The sequence below is a fragment of the Hemitrygon akajei genome, chromosome 9 (genome assembly GCF_048418815.1).
Source record: "Hemitrygon akajei chromosome 9, sHemAka1.3, whole genome shotgun sequence".
In the NCBI taxonomy this organism is placed as follows: Eukaryota; Metazoa; Chordata; class Chondrichthyes; order Myliobatiformes; family Dasyatidae; genus Hemitrygon; species Hemitrygon akajei.
Window position 1 is genome coordinate 51,065,926 of NC_133132.1, and position 22,734 is coordinate 51,088,659.

The 22,734-nt window shown below is 39.9% G+C and overlaps 1 protein-coding gene across 1 annotated transcript in view; it reads right to left on the bottom strand.

Annotated features, from left to right (window-relative positions):
* The window catches only part of bub1 (BUB1 mitotic checkpoint serine/threonine kinase), a 49,578-nt gene extending 29,547 nt beyond the window's left edge, over positions 1-20,031 (bottom strand). The window contains exons 1-12 of the mRNA XM_073055958.1: positions 19,941-20,031; positions 17,658-17,717; positions 17,429-17,570; positions 16,204-16,400; positions 13,406-13,521; positions 11,927-12,042; positions 11,507-11,577; positions 7,142-7,329; positions 6,225-6,337; positions 3,092-3,465; positions 2,592-2,650; positions 1,176-1,295 (exon numbers count right to left, since the gene is read on the bottom strand). Coding sequence (XP_072912059.1) covers positions 1,176-1,295; positions 2,592-2,650; positions 3,092-3,465; positions 6,225-6,337; positions 7,142-7,329; positions 11,507-11,577; positions 11,927-12,042; positions 13,406-13,521; positions 16,204-16,400; positions 17,429-17,570; positions 17,658-17,717; positions 19,941-19,984 — 1,600 coding nt within the window. The 5' untranslated portion in view covers positions 19,985-20,031. The remainder of the gene's footprint in view (positions 1-1,175; positions 1,296-2,591; positions 2,651-3,091; positions 3,466-6,224; positions 6,338-7,141; positions 7,330-11,506; positions 11,578-11,926; positions 12,043-13,405; positions 13,522-16,203; positions 16,401-17,428; positions 17,571-17,657; positions 17,718-19,940) is intronic.
* Positions 20,032-22,734: the final 2,703 nt, after the last annotated feature.

The window sequence follows — 22,734 nt, forward strand, 5'->3', positions numbered from 1 at the left end:
TATGGAATGCTTACAACAATTTATTTTAGAAATATATAATTATTTTGGACCTCTAACCCTGCAGATTACTTTCACATTAACATTTCCCCAATCTTTTCCAGTGACCTCCTTAGTCTAAGCATTCATTAATGTATTCATGAAAGTAAGACTTCCTACCTTTTAGCTATTATGTCTTATAATTATCTCAATCAAAGTTTTCATCTCAAATCTTCAAATATGAGGCAGTTTCAAGGCAAATCTCAACCCTAGTGTCAATTTGTTTAACAATGAACAGAGAACTACAAAAAAAAGTCTTCCTCCTAAACTGAACAAGCTAAAAACTTGTACAAAAACTAAAATACAACGATTTAACATTGTTCTTGAGATAGTCCTATTATTTCTTTCAGATCTCAAACCACTAGGTTGTTCTGAGATCTCAAACTTCTGATTTGCATAGATCAGCTTGTTTCTCAACCCTGGATTTTTATTTATCAGATTTAAGTAGTAATCTATTAGTAAAAGTAAAACCAGACTCAAGTAACAATAAACACAAGGGATTTTGTAGATGTTGGAAATCCAGAGCACACAGACAAAATACTGGAGGATCTCTGCAAGTCAGGCAGCATCTATGGAAATGAATAAACAGTCGACATTTCATGCCTAGCTCATTCATTAGGACTGGAATGGAAGGGGTGGGGGGGGGGGGTGGGGGGGAAGTGCCATATTCCTCAAAACGTTGATTGTTTATTCATTTCCATAGATGCTGTCTGACCTGCTGGGTTTCTCCAGCATTTTGTGTGTGTTGGTCAAGTACTCATAGCAGTCAAAATGCACCCTATCCTGAGAAGTTTGTTAAAATGCATGAGAATAAGAATGGCTATCGTGTGACAGTGCAAAACAAGTAGTAGGTAATTGCTGCTGATTAGTGTCTGAAAAAACTGTAGTTTCATGGACATCAGCAGAAAATACATATACATAATTGGATATGTAATACATCTCCTTTAGCATTAACATCCACGACCAATTTTTACCCTCAATTTGCAAACATTTAAAATTGGTTGTGATTTATAATTTAACCAGTTGGAATTTAGAATTTATCAAGTGGGGAAGCAGTTCTGAGAGGACACTTTACTACTTGCATAAGTGAGACTTTCATGGGCTAACTATACCGACATAAAATGAAAGGAACATCTTACCCAAAGCCTCTTTAGTACAAACAGTAGGTGATGGGAGGACTCTGGATGGAGTAGCTTGAATTATGCCAAAAGAGGAATTTGGAGTGTGAGATCTATTCATGGTTAATCCCGATAGATTTCCTGTCAGCAGATGAATTTTAAAATGAATAATTAAATATTTGTAATCCTCCATTTCCTCACTTGTGATTCTTACGAGATAAGTACTTAAAAAAAGTACCAAAAAAAATCAAGTTTAGCAGTCCCCAGACATTCTAATAAAATGCTCAAAAAAACCAAGGTGTTAAGATAGAAAATGAATACAAAGTTACAACTAGACAAGAGCCTGCTCATGGAATAACTGTAGTAAGGAACAAAAACAGAACACAGTCTAACCAAAACAGAACGTAGTCTTTTTACAAGCAAGAGTCACTTGCTATGAATGCTGCAGTAACCATTTGAAACCTGCAGCAAATTGGCACCACTAGTCAGCAGCCATGATCTTAATTGTGCATTAGCAAGTCATCCCAAATGCTGTTCAATCAGCGAGGGAAGACTGAGAACAAGGCTAGAGCATATCTGAAGGCTTGCAAGACTAAAACCTTTAAGTTCTTGACATTTACACAAAAGCATTTTTGGAGAAAGAAATAGTTAATGCTGCTGGTCAATGACTTTTCATCAGATCTTGGAATAAATAACAAACAAGTTTAAGAAAAAGATAATGTGGTGAAGGGGAAGTAGTAACAAAGAGAAATCTACGTGAAAATCGGACTTGCCAGCATCTTACAACTATCAGGTCATTTTAGCGAGAGGTAACTGGGAGAGGACATGATGGGAGAACTGGGAGAGGAATTGAGGACTAGTGCAATTAATGGTCCATGAATTACGCACATAAAAATAAACTAGGCTTTCTTTCTTTACAAGTTGTAGTAACTATTTAATTAATAAATTAGCATACATTTGTATTTCCAATTGTGTTTATTTTGGCTTAAGATTAGAATTTTATAATTCTGTGGCGACCCACTTCCCAGCGCACTCAAACCGGCTCACAAAGTGGCGCACACCAACATTGAGGCCAGCCCCAAAAAGGGCGCCAGACTTTCTTCACCAGCAAGGAGAAAAGCCCGCGCGCGGGACGGGACCGTGAATATGCGCCCCCTATGGCATTCCCACCCGGGGAGGGCGGGAACAGAAAGACTTTAAAGCGAGGCCGCAACGTTTGAATAAATTTTTTTTGCAACTGCAACTCACCGACTGCATGTCATTATTTCAGCACTGTGTGTAGCACACCGCTACAATTCTACTTTTGGCATATTTTAACAATACTCAGTGAGTGCTATTTCAGTGGTGTGATATGAGCACCACAAATGTTAAAAAAAAGTTCTTCAATAACATGTAATATTATTTTAGATATCTGCAAAAAGCATTATTTAAATTTACCTTCTTTTGGTCTTGTGAAAGAAGTCATTCTAGAACTGTTAGCACTTTCATTCATAAGCCTAAGGAAAATTAAAAAGTTCTCAGTCTGTTGTAGTCATCAAATTGTATTTAAACCATTTTCTGTTTGAACTAATTGTTACAGGATAGTATTTTTTTTTTTAAACACAAAATTTGGGCCTGGTTCAGTGTATTTTTTTTTTTACATCAGTCTGATATCTTAGACATTTTTAAATAATGTCAGTGTACCAATAACAGAATATTTTATTTTAATTAAACATTACAGTGCAAGGGCTTTACTTAAAACTTACAATTATGAACATAACTAAAATGCATCAACTAAATTACCAACATGCATCAAAATAAAAATTAAACTGAAAACACTATTTAGTTCCTTTTTAGAAAACTAGAACTAAAACACAATGTGATTGTTGCTATATATGCTTTTGGTAAAAGCTGTCTGGCATTAATAAAATTCAAAACAATTTTTTAAAAATACTTACTGTTGCCCACTGCTACTATTATTTGCACTTGTAACCACAGATCTGGATGGCTGTTCTAACTGCGCCCTGAAATTATTAAGGCCATTCTCTGGTTCTCCGAAAATTTGAAAACAAGGTTGAATTTCAGAAGATCTTTGCTTAATATCTCTCTTTGCCACCGACAGTGAAGTACTATGTTGGGACGATTGCAGCGTGGCATCTGTAAAACTTGCAGTCACAACTGTTCCAGCACAGGTGCTCGAAGATAAATTTCTCTTCGTTTCTCCCCTACTGTCCATTTCCATTGGTAAAGCGGTGGCTATAGACTGTGTATCAGGCTTAGTGGGTAATGGTGAAGGTGCAGTTACCAACTCCAAGGCACTTTGAGATGAGATCTGCATAGACATTGTACACATTGAGGAAAAAAAAAGTTGGTAGGAAGTGCAACTTTACTGAAAGTTTTAAAACATTTAGAAGATTATTGGGATAGTAAAAATAATACAAAACATTATCCTTCCTCTGAAATTAAAGTGAATAGTTGAAAGCAGATCAAGAAGCAAATGCTGAGTAATAAACATTTCATATCAATGGCCAACAATCAGGTGTTCTTTGTTGAAAGTTACTGCCCTAAGATGTCCATCCTATTTCTTGCTCTGCTTACCGAGTTTACCTGCTGAGTAGCTTTTGACCTTTACAACATGAGATGATCATCTATCAATACCCCAGACATTACTGCAGTAACCATGCATGAGTCTACACTAGTACAGTAGAAACAGGGCCCCCCTCCTCTACTCCCTTTACACCCACAGCTCAGCAGATGACACAACCTTGATAGGCCTTATTTTCAACAATGACGAGACAGCCTACAGAGAAGTCAATGCCCTGACACAACGGTGCCATAAAAACAACCTCTCCCTAATTGTCAAAAATTGAAGGAGTTGATCGTGGATTACAGGAGGAACAGAAACAGACTAGCCCCTATTGACATCAATGGGACTGTATTTGAGAGGTTGAGTAGTTCACTTGAACTATACATACCAGCTGCATGGTGAAAAAAGCACAATAGCGCCTCTTTCATCTTAGACAGCTGAAGAAGTTTGGCAAGAGTCCTGAGATCTTCAGGATGTTCTACAGAAGCACCATCGAGAGTATCCTGACCAGCTATGTCATCGGCTGGTACAAGAACGGTACTACCCTCAATCACAGGGTACTGCAGAGAGTGGTGCGGCTAGCCCAGCGCATCTTCACTCTATTCAGAGCATTTACAGCAACAGGTGCTTAAAAAGGGCTGGGAGGATGATCAGGGACTCTAGCCACCCCAACCACAAACTGCTTTAGCTTAGCTGGCAAACAGTACCGCAGCATTAAGGCCAGGACCAACAGGTTTCGGGACAGCTTTCACCAGGCCATTAGACTTATCAATCCACATTGATCTGATTGCATATCTGATTGTATACAAAACAATTCTGTATACAATTTTAGTGTTTGGGCAATATCCTCCCACATTTATCCGACAATATCCCCAACCAGAGTATTGTGTTCAATCCTGGTTGCGATATTACAGGATGACCGAGAGGCTTTTAGCGAAAGGCATTGAAAACGTTATAACACTACTTCCTGGCTCATGGGACTACATTTTCTGGGCTAGGATTGTTTTCTTTAAAGATAAAACTTAAGGAAGATTTTATTGAAGTATACAGAATAAAGAAGGATCTAAACAGAATGCATAGTCAAAAGCTGGTCCTTTCCATGGAAGGATGGAGTAAAGGTCAATGCATAAAATTAAGAGTGATGGAAGGAAAAACTTTTTTTCTAAAATGTAATATGTTGTTGGAATCTGGCATGAACTACTTAAAGATACAGTGCAGGAATGTGTCATTTTTAATTTGAAAGAGGAAGTGGAAGGTGGGTTAGTAAACTTGCAGATTTCATAACAGTCGGTGTTGTGGATAGTGTAGAAAGTTGTTGTAGGTTACAACAGAACATTGACAGGATACAGAGTTCAGCTGGGAAGTGACAGATGGAGTTTAGTTCAGAAAAGTGTGAAGTGTTACACTTTGAAAGGTCGAACTTGAAGGCAAATTACAGAGTTAATGACAGGATTCTTAGCAGTGTGGAGGAACAGACGGATCCTAGTATTCACATCCCTGGGTCCTTCAAAATTGGCACACACGTTGATCGGGTGGTTAAGAAGTTGTGTGCTGTGTTGACCTTCTTTAGTCAGAGGACTGAGTTCAAGAGACATGAAGTAATCTTGCAACTCTATAAAACTCAGGTAAGACCATACTTGGAGTATTGTGCTCATTTCTGGTCACCTCATTATAGAAAGGAAATGGAAGTTTTAGAGAGGATGTAGAGAAGATTTACCAGGGTGCTGCCTGGATTAGACACCATGTCACATGTGGACAAGTTGAGCGAGCTAGGGATTTTCTCTTTGGAGCAGAAGATGAAAGGTGACTTGATAGAAGTGTACAAGATGAAAATAGGCATAGATGGGGTGAACAGACAGCTTTCCCCCACCCTCCCATGATGGCAATGGCTAATACGAGAGGACATACTTTTGAGGTGATTGAAGGAAAGTATAGAAGGATGTCAGAGGCAAGCTGTTTTTTGTATATAAACTTAAAGTGGTGGGTGTGTGGAATACAATGCCAGGTGTTGTGGTAGAGGAATATAGTTTAGGGAAATTCAAGAGACTCTTAGGGACATGGATGAAAGAAAATTGGAGAGTTTTGCGGGGGGGGGGGGGGGGGGGGGAGCATTACAATCACCTTGGAGTAGGTTAAAAGATTGGCATAACACTGTAGGCCAAAGGGCCTGTACTGTACTGTACTGTTCCATGTCCTACCACAACCTTCAAGTGCAAGTGGATAAATATACAAGTCAGAGTTGTTCAGCAGTAAAAAAAAAGGGGCCCTTCAGCCCATAATATCAATGTTGACCTTAATTAGCCATGCACACTAATACTATTTGCCTTCATTAGGACATAGTATCCTTCCATGTCTTGTCTATTTAGCTGTCTGATTCCACTTTATGATCATGACCTTATTTTGACACTTTAAAAGATATATATTACATACAATAAATTAAAGCTTCTACGTCTTGGCTAGGAGCCACATTCAACCACCTTTGCCCACAATACAAACACACTCACCTGCAGTATTTCCTGCTCCCGCTCCTGAGTTAACTTCAGCTGCATTTTCAACTGTTCAAGTTTCTGCTCCAGTGACCTTATCTCATCAGACTTGGTGTTATTGAACATCTCCTCTTCAATTAAAAAAATTGAGAAATTACCTCCTGGGCCTTTTGATACAGCTTCCAAAATTGAGATATTTGGAATTTTGACAGACAAGATCTGTCATGATTTATTTGAATATTGGCACAGGCTCTGGGGCGACATAGCCTATCTTTATCTATTGAAACAATTTTCATTTGGATTAAGCTATCTTTAGAGATAAGAAAGCTCTAGGATAAGAGAGGTTTAATACTATATTAAAAAATCCAACAGTATCAAAATATTATTACAAGTATCTAATCAATTTATAGCATTGTATGCATTTTATTTTAAAATTGTTATTAGATATTTACCACAATACAAGGAAACTTATAACCTCAACAGGACTCAAAGATTCATTGAACTTTGAAGACATCTTTAATGTGGACAACTATATCATGTTGCTGTACTTTACCTTCTATCTAATCTGACAGTGCTAAAGTTATTTAGAAGATACGCTCTGAACTTTTATTTTTACTATCTAGACTTTAGTGGTCCATTTAATTTGGACCTCAGATACTTCCCATACACTAGTTTTTTTTGGACAATGGATATTCTCCTTTAAAAGTTAGCAAATCATTATCCAAAAATCTGAGATGCAGAATTAAATTCACTCATAGAATTTATGTTTTCAAATACAACCCCCTTCCTCCCCTAATGTGAAAGGAGCCTCGATAGCCCAAAAGTCATATCAACAGGGAGATGAAGAAAACAGGAGATCTTTCTAAAGCAGATAATGAGTCCTAGTTTATTCAATGAATTAGCTGCAAGTTATACTTAAAGAATAAACAACATACTCCATTCCTCTTGTTCTGTCTGTTGGCTTTGTGCGATGTGCTTCTGAGCTCGTATTTCTTCAAAGCACATTTCTTTATCTCCAGAAAAGAGAGCACTCTTGTCGTACATGACAACTTGCTGCAGTTCACTAGATATTTCCTGCATCTTACAGCTGGTTTGATGCACAGGTGCAGATGCAACTGAATTTCTAAATGGATATTTTACAGAGAAAGTAAAAATCAAGCCATTTATAGAAATTGTGCCATATGCAGAATAAAAACTGTTGGTCATGAAATGATAAGAACCATACAGAAAAGATCACAACAAAAACTAGCTGTTAAAGCAAAGTGCTGATATACCCAAATAAGAATCATTCCACTTCTTCAGCATTTATTCTGTGAAGCATTTTGAAGTTTTTCATTGTTATTTATATATTTTTAGACATATATACTTGTGTATTATTTATAGAGCTGCTTGTTCATTTCTGCTCACTCCTTGCCTTTCTTGGCCCAGAACACTGAAAAGCTATTCAATGTTCTAGGCAATGTTAATGAGCTCTGACAAGATGATGCCAGTGAGCAACGTGACCAATGATGACGTCCTTCAGACAGTACACAAAACTACTACTTATACTTCTTTCAGACAGACAGACAGATATATATACTTTATCGATCCCGAGGGAAATTGGGTTTCAAATATGATTCTACTGAACTACATGGGATTGGAACCTGTGATTTACATTTTGGTGATGTGTTTCTGTGTCAATTGAGTGATCTGGCGCTTTGCTGTCTCTGAGGGAGCTTGGCAAGGTTTGGAGTGAAGCATGTGGCTTGGAGGCTGAGAAGCCGGGACACGGGACGTGAGCCCACTATCAGCTCCAGTTCTCGCTGATCTCACCAATTGAAGAATCAAGTAAAATTGAAATCACTGCAGAGCAGAAGCCAAATAGGCGTTCAGTGCCATCTCCCTGCGTTTGACTGGTCTCCCCCTCCCTGCTGTCAGAGTCTTTGGTCTTGGGCAAGTTTTGGTCAGCACAGTTTGTGGATTGGACTTGTTTAGAGGACTCTGCAGTTCATGTTATACGCATTTATTGATATTCTTCTGCGATTTTGATCGGGGGGGACTGGCTATATGGTCTTCATTTAATGAACAACACAGCACAAAATTAAATTAATTGTTTCAAGACTCTGTGGTTTGATGTTTAATATTCTGTTATTCCCTCATTTTTTGCCGCTTGTATGATTTGTTTTGCTCGTTTGGGGTTTGATTTTTTTTTTTAAATGAAAAGGTCCCATGGTGTTTCTTTGTTTTGTGGCGGTTTGCAGGAAGACAAATCTTTGCTTCATATACTGCATACAAACTTTGATAATAAATATACTTTGATTCTTTGAAAAGAGGCGAAGAATGAAATGAACAAGCAGCTCTACGCATAAACATACCACATGCAAATGGATAATTTAGAGTACTTGAGTTTGGGTTATGGAAAGGTGAAAAGATTGGTAATCATCATTTATAGTATTTGAGGATTCAAAAGTATTGTATCAAGGAAGATTGATGAAATTGCTGCAGACAATGTATGGTTTAGCTGTATGGCAGACCAGTCTTGATAGCTGAAATTTGATGCTATATTGGATCAAGAGGCAACAGCCAAACCAACAGGATCCTGGACTGTTTTGCCTGGACAATATTACTACTAGTCATTTCCTTTTCTATTTTTGTTTATCTTTATTGTTTTTAAAACTATTCACCTTCTAGTCATGAAGTAACTCTAATGATATAATACCAGCTTTCACCTAGATCCTGCTTGGCCTTGTAGCATTTCCAACCTTCCATAATTTTTATTTTAAGATATATTACACTGTCTTATTCTACAGGTTATTTGGAATAACAGGTTGTAGGTGAATCGCAGAAGTCTTTATTGGAATACTGCACTAACTAACCTCAACCATTACATTTATAATTCTTTTCACTTCTTTTACATTTTTTTTATTTCATTATGGTTCTGCTACTGTTAGAGCCTGCAATTTACATTCAGGTCAATCGTGCAATCTGGCGCTCGGATGTCTCTGACAGTGTTCCATGAGGCTGCGACCAAAGCACGTGGCATGGAGGCCAGGAAGCCAGGAGGAGGGGCGTGAGTCCATGATCAACTCCATATCTTGCCAATTAAAGCACTGAAGGTGACTGAAATCGAGGTGGGTGTGGAAGGCGAGTGAGTATTCAGCGCTGCCTATCAGCTGCTCACTAGCTGCTGCCAGAGAAGGTGTCTGCTTTTGGAGGTCTCTCATTCGCTACTCCTGAGGAAAGGTCCTTGCGTTCAAGCAATCTCTCTCTATGCCATCGGTGGATGGTACCAGAGCAAGGTTTAACCGACTGTAATTCAGGTTTATGATGTGTTCTAATTTCTAGTACTAGGTCTGGTCACTGTTTTTTGTTGCTAGTTTAGGTGATTTTTGAATCGAGGTGGCCTGTAGATAATGAACATTGTGGAACTGTATTGAAATATGCCTATTGATTTTGTGCTTATATTCTGTGTTTTAGCGCTTTCTTTTGTTCTGTTTGCGTGGGTTTTTTTTGCAAGGGGAGGAGGGTTTGATGTTTTTGTATGGGTTCCATGGTTCTTCTTTGTTTCATGACTGTATGTGGGGACAATGAATTAAATGAGATGGAACCAGAATAGATCTAACTACTCAGGTATCCATAAGGTGATATGGGCCACTAGCAGCAGTATCAGAAATGTAAACCTGCAGGCTCACGTCAAGGAATATCTGTCACTCTTACTACTTTCAACCCTGGGAGGAAATTCAGCTTTAATGAGTAGCTCACATTGGCACAATGGATGCAGTAACAAATGTGCATAAAACTGAAGTTCCCAACCAATGAAATTTCAACAAAGGAGTAAATAACAGAACAGACAGAACTCTCTGACCACCACAATAACAAGACCAGACCCAACGTCTACATCCTAGCACAATAAGAAACAGTGGCACAGTTGTTTAAGCTGCTGTCTCACTGCTCTAGTTAACCAGGTTCAACCCTTACTTCTGATGCTGTCTTTTTGTATGGAGTTTGTACTTTTACCCTGTGACTAAGGTGTGTATTTCTCCTAGGTGATTCAGTTTCTTCCCATATTTCAGAGGAGTGCTGGTAGCTTAGTAGGAGCTGGTTGGTAGGTTCAATGGTTGCTGTAATTGCCCTAGTGTGTAAATGGCTGGTAGAATGTACATGTTGAGTGCTGGTGGGGGGAAGATTTAATGGAAATATGGGGAGATAAAATGGTTTCAGGCAGGATCAATGTAAAATGGGTGCTCAATTGTCTGCATGGAAGAGCTGATGTACCAAACAGTTTGTTTCCATCCTGCATTTCTCTATCTATCTAGTCACTTATAGTAGTAGACCGGGAAAGAGGAGGTTCCAATCATGCCATTGTGATTCAGGCATGAACACCAAATACAAGGCTGAAGCAGTTCTAACCATCTAAAGCCAAAGTGTGAGGTAGATGTTCTATCTCAGCTTCCACCAAGATCTACACTAACACAGAAGATAGTTGCCTGTTCCATTCACTCCACATGAAACGGAGAACAATGGATGCAGCAAACCATACAGTATCCCTGATCTAATAACAAAGACCTACACCTCAGGACTAGTCACATTTCTCACTGGAGAAGCTGCACATTCAGAAATCCCAATGATTTGCCGTATGGCTCACTAATCATTGCTTACTGTGCTCTTTTCCCATTCACCAGGACCCCTGTCTATTGGTGGCTGTGCACTGCCTGCTCAATGAATCTCCAATTTCCACACTCCCTTGAAACTTAACTGGTCCTGCTCCTACACTCCTTTAAGTTTACAAGGTTCACTAAAACATTGGTATGCAACATCTTTAAAAATAATTAAATGTGTGAAATGTTAAAGGTGTTGGAATATTGATAAAATAACATTTGATGGTCCAGAAAATCTGCTACATAAGCACCAAACTCCCAAGCATGCTGAATCATTGTAACTGCTGTAATAAAAATTGCAATCACAACTATTAAAAAAGGAAAGGAACAATTATATCAATTTTGCCTGACAACAAAGTCTCCAACAACATTAGTAATTTAGAAACACAGTATAATGGAAGTCCTTGGTGTACACCATTGCCTATGAAACTAAAAACAGTGAAAATAATATTTCTGGTGAAAAGATATTGACTAGAAATGTTAAATCTTTTTCTTTCTTCAATAAGGCTTGCCACATCTGCTTTTTCCTCCCAAGAGTTCCCACTCTTACAGATTTTTGCTTTATATTTTGACAACTTCAATGCACCTCAAAATTTTACCAGACCTCCTATATTTACCTCTTGGCATGTTTTATCAGTAATCTATAAACATAAATATACTTACAAGGCTCTAGATTCCGTAACATAGGAATTAAATGTAGATTGCTTCCAGCTGGAGTCATTTTCTATGTTACCCTATATTGCAAAGGTACAAATCCTAATTTTAACAAGATTAACAAATACTCAGAGGTTAGGCTACAACATTGACAGAATTCTATGCATTCAATGCATTTTCTTTAAGTTTCCCACTAACCCCAGCAATGTTTATAAATGAGAAAACTTCCCCTCTTTACTGGCACTCTGGTACCTTTAGCAAAAGGGAATGACTTGTGTGAGCCTTATCAGGTCTTCAAAGATACAAGACTGCACTGCAGGTATTTAATCATGCAATTTCAGTAAGTGGAAAGTCAAAACTAATGCCATACTAGCTCACATATTATTTAAAATTAGCATAGACCTTAATTGTAATAAAAATTTAGATTACCTGAGATTTGGGAAGAGCTTCTATGCCTGCCGGCACAGCATTCAAATTTAATTTACTCAAACCAGCTGAATCTTGATTGATGAGCTGAGAGTTTCCCAATGGCTCAGGTTTAAAGCCTAAATGTATAAAACACTTAAAATAAAATCTAAAAAGTATATATTTGTACTTGAAAATATAGGCCCATATCTAAGCATTACTCCTAAAACATCAAGAACGATGTATTAGTATAGGTATGAAAACAAAAGCAAAATGGAATTTCTGTTGTGCAACAGTTTTCAGGTAACAACACCAAGATATTTTGTCATAATGTTAATAAGACAGCTGTTAACAATTTACACTGGTTAAAGTAGTTATTTTGCAAAAATTGATATTCAGCTAAGTCAAAATTGATTTATGAGACAGATCATATTTGAAAACTTGTTATATTTTTGATATTATAACAGTGTAACTAAGTGTTTGTCAGATCTTTGACCAAGTAAACCCTCAGTTTGAATTTCTACGATGCCTCCCCAACTCCCATCATTCTGACCCTGTTACAACTGCATATAGCTGGATTCCTCTAAATCTTGATCTTTGGTGAGCCACATATATACATGTACTTATTCCAAGATTGATATCCTTATCTTCAGCAGGCCAAAGCTTCTGAAGTTCTCTGATTTAGCTCTCCTCTCTTCCTGCATTGAAGACTATCCGGAAAACCTACCACAAGCTATGACCAAGCTTGTGCTTGCATGGTTCCTTGCTTCATTTTGTACAATGATATCAATTTTTCCTTGAAAATGCTAAAATGCTCCTGTAATCCTTGAGTTATTTGCCTATATTAAAAGCAAATGCAAGCTTTTGCTTAAACGTAATTACATCAGGCTTTGACAGCACAACACACACACACAAAATTGCATGTATGATTTTTATTTCTTTGTCCACGACACTGTATGCAGGACTTTGAGTACAAGTAACAAAAGTTGGCTAGATTTCTGGAATGCAGATATTGCCCTATGACTCTATGGATTTTAGAAAGTCATTAATATAATGATACTATTTAAGAAAAGGGAGAATGTAACAAGGGAATTACAGACCAGTTAGCCTGAAATTAGTTGGATAAATGTCAGCATGCATTATTGAAATAGTAACAGGACCCTTTGAAAACTAATGTTAGGATTGAGTAGAGTCTGCATGGATTTAAGTAAAGTAAATTTCGTCTGAGGAAACTGTTCAAGTACAGGTTTCAAAGAGCAACGCCAGCAAAGGCAAACCAGTGAACGCCTATAGAGCACACACAAGATAATTAAAGAAAATCAGAGCATGTGGAATTGAAGGAGCTTGCAACGCAAATTGGTTAACAAATAAAAATCTGAAAGAAAGTTAACAGGCTATTTTTGGATTAGATGGCTCTGAAGTACTGCAAGGATCAGTGATGGGACCAACTCTTCTAACATACAAGGGAATAAACATTAAATAATTTGAGTTAAAATACCTCACCATCTTGAGCCGCCAACGGCATACTTTGCTGGTTTGCCAAAGACATTGCTGCAGATTTAATAGAATTATCCATTTGTACAGGCAATAGGTTCTGAGAATCTCGAGCTGTGAAATTCCTACAAAATAACATAACTGTGATTCACAAGAAAGTGAAACAAAATCTGGAAGAAACAAAACTTACTTTATTAATATAAATTAATAGGACTAATATCCTAGCGGGAAGGTTTGCTAGTGCCGTATAGTGGGGTTTAAACTAGAGTTGTAGGGGATGGAAACCAGAATGCCAGAACAGTTAGTGGAGAGGTTGTAGAGAAAGTGAGGAACCAAAAGTTTGAGCATGATGCAACTAATGTCCTAAGCTATTTCAACACAAGAAGTATCGTAGGAAAGGCCAAAGATCTCAGGGCATAGACCACCACCCAGAATTATGATATTGTAGCCATTAGTGAGATTTGGTTGCAGAAGGGGCAGGAATGGCAAGTCAAATCGAACTAGTCCTATAGAATCTTGGGGAAGTTACCACGGAAGTTAATGAAGGCAAAATGAAGATGAAGTGGATGTTCTCCACATGGACTTTTGTAAGGCATTTGACAAGATCACACATGGGAGGTTGGTCAAGAAGATTCAGTCACTCGGCATTCAAGATGAGGTAGTAAATTGGACTAAACATTGGCCTAGTGGGAGAAGCCAGAGAGCAGTAGTTGATGGTTGTCTCTATAACTGGAAGCCTGTGACTAGTGATGTGCTGCAGGGATCAGCACTGGGTCCATTGCTGTTTGTCATCTATATCAACTATCTGGATGATAATGTGCTTAACTGAATCAGCAAATTTGCAGTTGACACCAAGATGGGGACGTAGTGGATAGCAAGGAAAGATAACATGGCTTGCAGAGATATCTGGACCAGCTGGAAAAGTCAGCTGAAAAATGGCAAGTGGAATTTAATGCAGTTAAGTGCAAAGTTGTACACTTCGATAGGACAAACCAAGGTAGATCTTACACAATAACAGTAGGGCACTAAAGAATGTGGTAGAACAAAGGGATCTGGGAATACAGGTCTATAAATTGTTGAAAATTGCATCACAGGTGGACAGGGTCATAAAGAATGCTTTGCTACATTGGCCTTCATAAATCAAGGTACTGAGTACAGGAGATGGGATGTTATGTTGAAGTTGTATAAGACATTGGTGGGGCCTAATTTGGAGTATTGTGAAGAAGAGAAAAATCTGCAGATGCTGAAAATCTCAGCAACACACACAAAATGCTGGAGGAACTCAGCAGGCCAGGGAGCATTTATGGAAATAAGCACAGCCAACGTTTCAGGCTGAAACCTTTTGTCAGGTCTGGAGAAAAAAAGCTGAGGAGTAGATTTGAAAGGTGGGGGAAGGGGGACAGAAACACCAGGTGAAAGGTGAAATTTGGAGGGGGAGGGATGAAGCAAAGAGCTAGGAAGTTGATTGGTGAAAGAGACAGAAGGCCATGAAAGAAAGAAAAAAGGGAGGGGGAGGAGCACCAGAGGGAGGCAACGGATGGGTAACACGAGAGACGGAAAAGGGGGATGGGGGAGGCATTACTGGAAGTTTGAGAAATCGATGTTCATGCCATCAAGATTGTAGGCTAAACAAACAGAATACAAGGTATTGTTCCTCCAACCCAAGTGTGACCTTATCACGAGAGTGGAGGAGGCCATGAATGGACATATCAGAATGGGAATGGGAAGTGGAATTAAAATTGGTGGCCACTCAGGGATCCCACTTTTTCTGGCAGATGAAGCAGATGCTTGGCGAATCAGTCTCATTGATATACAGGAGGCCACACTGGGAGCACTGAACACAGTATACGACTCCAACAGACTCACAGGTGAAGTGTCGCATCACCTGGAAGGACTGTTTGGGGCCCTGAATGGTAGTGCGGGAGGTGGTATGGGGCAGGTGTGGCACTTGTTCTGCTTGCAAGGATCAGTGCCAGAAGAGAGATCAGTGGGGAGGGACAAATGGACAAGGGAGTCACGTAGGGAGCGATCTCTGCAGCAAGCAGAATGTGGTGGTGGTGGGAGGAGTGTGGGAAGAAAGATGTGTTTCTATGGATGGAAAATTTTCCATGGATGGACATATCAGAATGGGAGTATGGTGTGTGGTTTTAGCACCTTCTTACAGGAAAGATATAAATAAGGTTGAAAGCGTACAGAGAAATTTTACAAGGATGTTGCTGGGTCTGGATGACCCGAGTCATAAGGAAAGATTTAATAGGTTAGGACTTCATTCCTTGGAATGCCGAAGACTGAGAAGATTTGATAGAGGTATACAAAATTATGAGGGGTATAGATGAGGGAAATGCAAGCAGGCTTTTTCCGCTGAGGACCACAGCTAGAGGTCATGGGTTAAGGGTGAAAGGGAAACATCTTCACTCAGTGTGGAATGAGCTGGCAGCACGAGTGGCGCATGCAAACTTGATTTCAACATCCAAGAAGTTTGGATAGGTACATGAATGGTAGGGGTATGGAGGGCTCTGGTCCCGGTGCAGGTCAATTGGTGTAGGCAATTGTAAGTGGTTTGGTATGGATTAGATGGGGCAAAAGGGTCCATTTTTGTGCTGCTGTTTACTATGACTATTTTACATTATAACACAGGCTCCAAAAAAAGAGTAGAAATTAAGTCTTTTTCCCCCCATTGTAATGTTATTTTTAAAAACTTAGTGAAACATATATAGCTTGATTCAAGTCTGTACAATTAGAGATTTCCAATCCAATTTATAAAGGTAGAATACAAAGCAATAGGCTTATTTTTTGTTTGATCTTACCTATAGTGATGGACCAAAAGGTCCAATGGCTCTGCAGAATTTTGAATGCCTTTCTGGAGAATACTATTCGCCATCAAAGCGTTCCCGTTCATCTCAAGCACCTCTGCCCAAGCAAGATAGAATGCAGCTGATTTGGTGCCAATCCCTTGGCCATCCATGTAATTGAAAAATTCAAGTGGTGTTGTGCTGCAGTTTATCTGAAGAAATAAAGAACAAAATAATCAAAAAGAAAAACATCGTCAATATTACATATAAAAAGGATAAGAAAGCTCTTTAACAAAAAGCAACATTTGAGAGAAGTGACTAGATGATAGTAATGTTGATTAGAAATTTCAACCTTTACTAAAGGAAAATAGCTACCAATTTATGTTTATTGAATTGTTTTAATTTTTAAATACAGTGTGATAGCTTTGTAAAGAATTCATGAGAAAGGCTTGTGAATTTCCCTTCTTCCAATCAAATCTTCTGTAATCTGCAGAAAGATAATTTAAATTTCCTGCATGATATAGGCAAGACCATCAGAAAACCAGCAATGAGGTGCATAGTGGGGTTTTATGTCCAGTGAATAATTGGTGCATAGTGTATTCAAGCTTACTGTAAGCAATCAAATAAATCAGGGATTGGTGCTTAGTAATTAGTTTTCTTATTGTTGCATGTACTAAGATACAGGGAAAAGCTTTTGTTTTACAGGTCATTCCATAACTTAATTACACCCAGTTAATATGAAAGGGAAAAAAGACAACGTAGAGAATAGTGTGTGATTGAGATAAATTCCAAAATTGCAATAAAATTATTAAAAATTGAAAGCATATATTCTAAATTCTATGCAACAGCAAATTATCTAAAGATGCAAGTTGACGTAACTTAAATGAAAGGTAGCAATATGTGGGGAAGAAATATTTTAATTTTACCTGTACACAAAACACAGTTAATTTTATCTCCTTACCACAAAAAAGAAAGTGATTGCAAACTAGGGGCTGAAGATGTAAGACAGTATTTGGGACCAATTAGGAACCATGCCCACGTAAAACAGTAACTGTGCTTTGGTGTGCCATTCACATCTCTTTCTATAAGATCCCAAGGCCGAAGATTGTATACATCTCACTCACAATAAAAGCACATGTCAACATTGATAACTGGAAATAACATTAGTGTTATTTATCTTAAAAATCATATTATATGATAAAAATCAAACTAACTGTCCAAAATATTGCACAGTGATTACCAGTTTCAACAAGTAGTTGACATATCTTGGATCATTTGAATATTTCTTGACATTCATAAAATTCTTCACAAGCTTTTCTAACACCGAGACCAATTCATCTTTTTCTGTTGGAGGAAGTAGAGGTTCTGCCCACTGTATAAATCTAGAAATAACAAATACAGTAGTAAATTTAACTAAATTTTCAGATAATATTACAATCAAGAAACATTCTACTAGTTGAATAGTTTACCTGTCCCATAGATCTAACGGATCATCACCAGCATAGCTTTGTATCTCAGCTTCAAACTGTCTGCAAATAAAATTAAATATCTTAATATCAGCCCTGCTCAATATTATTAATTCAGAACTATGTTGCACTCACACAATGGACATGAAATAACCATGAAGAGAATGAAGGAAAAATGTTTCCTTGCAAATAGCATCCAATGGTTCAGATGTTAAACTCTATCAAGACAGGGCAAGTTCAATACCTTGTCTAATTTAGATTTAATCCAATATAATAACTATATGGGTCAGAAGCCAACTATTTCAAACAGGATTCCAAATTACCAAGTAAAAGCCTGATGGCAATAAGAATAGGATCAAAGTGTTGTACCATCTTACGGACAATATGTTAGAGGACTCGCATATTCTCTACAATAGGTGACATTGTTCCAACACACTCATGCTACTGCTGCAAGTGTGTTTTTCATTATACCTTTACCTCAGTTTTCTTGTGAACGTGACAACTTTCTGCACACTTGCTTCTACTTGAGGGGTATTTTTTTTTCCCACCCAGCTGATCATTATATGGAATAATCTACCACAGGAAGTGGTTGAGACAGGTACAATAAGAACATTTTAAAGGTACTTGGACAGGTACATGAATAGGGAAAGGCTTAGTTCAAAGTAAATTTGCTACCAGAGCATGGACATATTACCATATACTACCTTGAGATTCATTTTCTAACAGGCACTTTGAGATAAGAAATATGTTAGAATTTCAAAAAAAAATTCATAAATGACTGACAAATATTGTGCTAAAGACACAAATTATCATCCTATCCAAACTCATCACTATGTTTCAAAACCGGTCCAACTGGATCCTCGATTTCCTCAGACGGACAGACCCCAGTTGATATGGATTCGCAACATATGCTCCACACTCCCATTCAGACTAGGTGCACGACAAGGCTGCATTTCTTGTCTTGCTCCCGATTTCCAGCATCTGCAGAACCTCGTGTTTATGTGTCATCTCTTTACTCGCTTCATACTTACGATTGTGCAGCTATGTACAGCTCCATTTATCATTGCTGACGTCACTAATGCTTTTGGCCAAATCAAAGGTGCCGACAAACCGGCATTTGGCAGGAATGGTTGAATGGTACCACAACAATCTCTCACTTGGCATCACCAAAACCAAAGAGCTAATTATCGATTACAGGAGGAAGAAGCTGAAGGTCCGTGAGCCAGTCTTCAATAGGGAAAGGAAGATGGAGAGGGTCAGTAGCTTTAAATCCCTTGGTGTTAACATAGCAGAGGATGTCCTGGGACCAGCACTGAAGTGTCATCACAAAGAAGGCACGACAGAGCCTATGCTTTTTTATATGTTTGCGTAGATTCGGTACATCACCCACAACCTTGACAGACTTCTATAGATGCACAGCAGAGAGCATCCTAACTGGCTGAATCGGGGCCTGGTATGGATATACCAATGGCCCGTAACAGAAAAGACTACATAAAGTGGTGGATACAGCCTAATGCATCACAGGAAAAGCCCTCCTCGCCAATTGAGTACATCTACAAGTATCCGTCAAAGAACCCCATTATCCAGACCACCCTCTCTTCTCTCCACTACCATCGGACAGGAAGTATAGGAGCCTCAGGTCCAACACCGCCAGGCTCAAGAACAGTTATCAGCCTCGACTGTGACCTACAGGCACACTTACAAGGTTTAAGAGGGATAATGGGCAAATGGGACTACAAATGGAGACTGCGGTCAGTACACACCAGTTGGACTGAAGGGCCTGTTTCTGTGCCGTGGCTATAACTTTCTTTGCCCACTTTGTCCATTCCTCAGCTTTACCCCTTTCCAAATCGTTCTCTATTCCTTTCCCTGTGCTCTCACATTACCCTTAGACCTTCACCTCTATCCCCATGCTCTGTCGTCACCCTCCCTGTGCCCTCACATTACCCTTATACCCTCACCTCTATCCCTGTGCCCTCCCCTCACATACCCGTGCTCTCGCATACCTTTATACCCTCACCTCTATCCCTGTGCCCTCCCCTCACATACCCGTGCTCTCGCATACCTTTATACCCTCACCTCTATCCCTGTGCCCTCCCCTCACATACCCGTGCTCTCGCATACCTTTATACCCTCACCTCTATCACTGTGCCCTCTCCTCACCCCCCCCCCCCCGTGCTCTCGCATTACCCTTATACCCTCACCTCTATCCCCCAGCCCTCTCCTCACCCTTATGCCTTTAAACTCCCACCCCTCGGAAAGAAAAGAAGAACCCGATGATCTTACTGCCAGCAACGCCGGAAGTCCTCCCGGATGCTGGAGGCCGCCATCGCCTCACACCCACCCCGTCCCCACGTCCGGATCCGCGCCGCACAATTTTGAAATTATAACCGCCGCACCGCTCCTCGACAGCCATTGGCGAGCAGCGCGCTTCTGCAACCTTTCACCGCGGCATCGCTAGCCAATCAACGAAAGGATCGCGCAGCTCGCTCCGCCCTTCTTCATCCCACGCACGATGCGTGCTCGCACCCAACACGAGGGGGTGGGGCGGAGATTTTGTGACGTGAACGCGCACTAGCGTCCAAGGTAGGCGTCGCTTTTGGCGCTGTAAGCCTTACGGTGTTATGGTCTGCTGATGTGTGGTTGCTCGTTAAATAAACAGCATGCAAACATACGGTAACCATTGTTTTAATCACAGAGGAAGCTACAATAAGTGCAAAGTATCAAATGATGACCTGTAACATCGCCAAGGGAATGCCAATGATCTAGATAAGAGGTCAAGAAGTATTTGTGGAGGCAAAGGAATGGTTAATATTTTCAACCACATCCCTCTGCCAGACAAAGTGGGATCTCCTAGTGGCCACCCATTTTAATTCTACTTCCCATTCCTATTCCAACATGTCAATCCATGGCCTCCTCCACTGCCACGATGAGGCCACGCTCAGGTAGGAGGAACAGTACCCTATATACCATCTGAGTAGCCTCCAACCTGATGGCATGAACATCGATCTTTGAGGCATTGATTGTGTGGATAGCCAGAGGCCTTTTTTCCGCACGGCTGACATGGCTAACATGAGGGGGCACAGTTTTAAGGTGTTTGGAAGTAGGTACAAGGGGGATGTCAGAGATAGGTTTTTCACACAGAGGGCGGTGGGTGCGTGGAATGCACTGCCGGTGGCATTGTAGAGGCGGATACAATAGGGCCTTTTAAGAGATTCTTAGATAGGTACATGGAGCTTAGCAAGAGGGCTAGGTGGTAGGGAAATTTGAGGCAGTTTCAAGAGTAGGTTACATGGTTGGCACAACACTGGGCCAAAGAGCCTGTAATGTGCTGTAGATTTCTATGTTCTCATTCTACTAGTAATGCCCCCCTTCACCATTCCCCATTTCCCTCTCTCATCTTATCTTCTTACCTGTCCATCACCTACCGCTGGTGCTCTTCCCCTTTCTTCCATGGCCTTCCATCCTCTTCTTTCAGATTTTGCCCACTTCTCTAGCCTTTTATCTCTTTCACCAGTCAACATCCCGGCTCTTTACCTGCCCCTCTCTCCCAAATTCACCTATCACCTAGTATTTCTTCCTCCCATCCACCCATCTTCTTACTCTGATTTCTCATCTTTTTTCTCCATTCCTGATGGTCTCAGCCCAAAATATTGACTGTTTACCCTGTTCCATAGATGCTGCCTGGCCTGCTGAGTTCCTCCACCATTCTGTGTGTGTTGGTTGAAATGTTTGGTCGAGACCCAGCATCATGACTGAGAGTATAAAGGGAAGACAACCAGTATAAATGAGGAGAGGGGGAGGGGGTGATAGAAGCTGAGAGATCATAGGTGCAACCGTGAGGTGGGGGGATGAAGCTTGGTGGGAAAGGGAAGGGTTTGGAGACAGCTGCTGGGTGATAGGTAGAACATCAAGTTCCTTGGGGTGCAGATCTCGGACAATCTCACCTGGTCCAGAAACACCACTGGGATTGTGAAACGAGCCCAGCAGAGATTGCACTTTCTGAGGAAGCTTAAACAAGCATCACTCCCCACTAACATCTTAACTACATCCTACAGAAGCATGGTTGAGAGTGTGCTGACCTTTTGCATCACTACCTGGTACTCTAGCTGCAGTGCTGCTGACAAAAAAGTCTTGCAGAGGGTGGTTAGGGGAGCAGAGAAGGTTACTGGGGTCTCCCTACCTTCTGTCCAAGATCTCTTTCAGAGTCGATGCCTCCAGAAGACACGGTACATCATTAAAGACCCCTCACACCCTCTCCATGAACTGTTTGTTCTTCTGCCATCAGGCAAACATTACAGGAGCATCAAAACTAAAACAACAAGGCTACTAAACAGCTTCCTCCCGCAGGCAGTCAGACTGCTAAATAGCTGCTCTACCTGACTCTGCTTTGGACACTTTTAACTTGCACTGGACACTTATAACTTGTTTTTAACTGACATGTGGCTGTTGTGTTTTACTATTTATTGTTATATTTATTATTTAGTGTCGCGTTTGTTATGTTATGATTGCACTGCTCCTGGGAAACGCTGTCTCATTCTGCCCTGCAGAGCTGATGTATGGTCAGAATGACAATAAAGTCTTTGAATCTTGAAACATTATTTTATAAGAAGGAGTTGAAATGATAATGTTGGTGAGATTTGGTGACTGTTTTACAGAGCACGTGCACTCTGTTCACAAAGGCCATATTAAGTTTATCGTTGTTTGGTATTTCAACTCCTTCCCAACCTGTTTGTCCTGGGCCTTCACCACTGCCATGTTGAGGCCAATTGCAAACTGGAACAGCACCTAAATTATGCTTCAAAAGCCTACAGCCCAATGGTATGAACTTTGAATTTTCCAATTTCACACCTATCTGCCTGGGTTTCTTCATCTTTGGTTAGCCTTTGCTATCCACTCCTCACCTGACTTGATCTTCCCATCATCCTTGCCCTATCTGGTTTCAACTATCACCTACCAGTCGCTATCTCAGAATTTCCCCTCCCTCCTACTCCAACCTGGCTCCAAATTTGGTAGTTGCGAGAGGTGATGAATTTAGTCAAGAAAGAAAAGGAAAAGTATGTAAAGCTTAGCAAGCTCG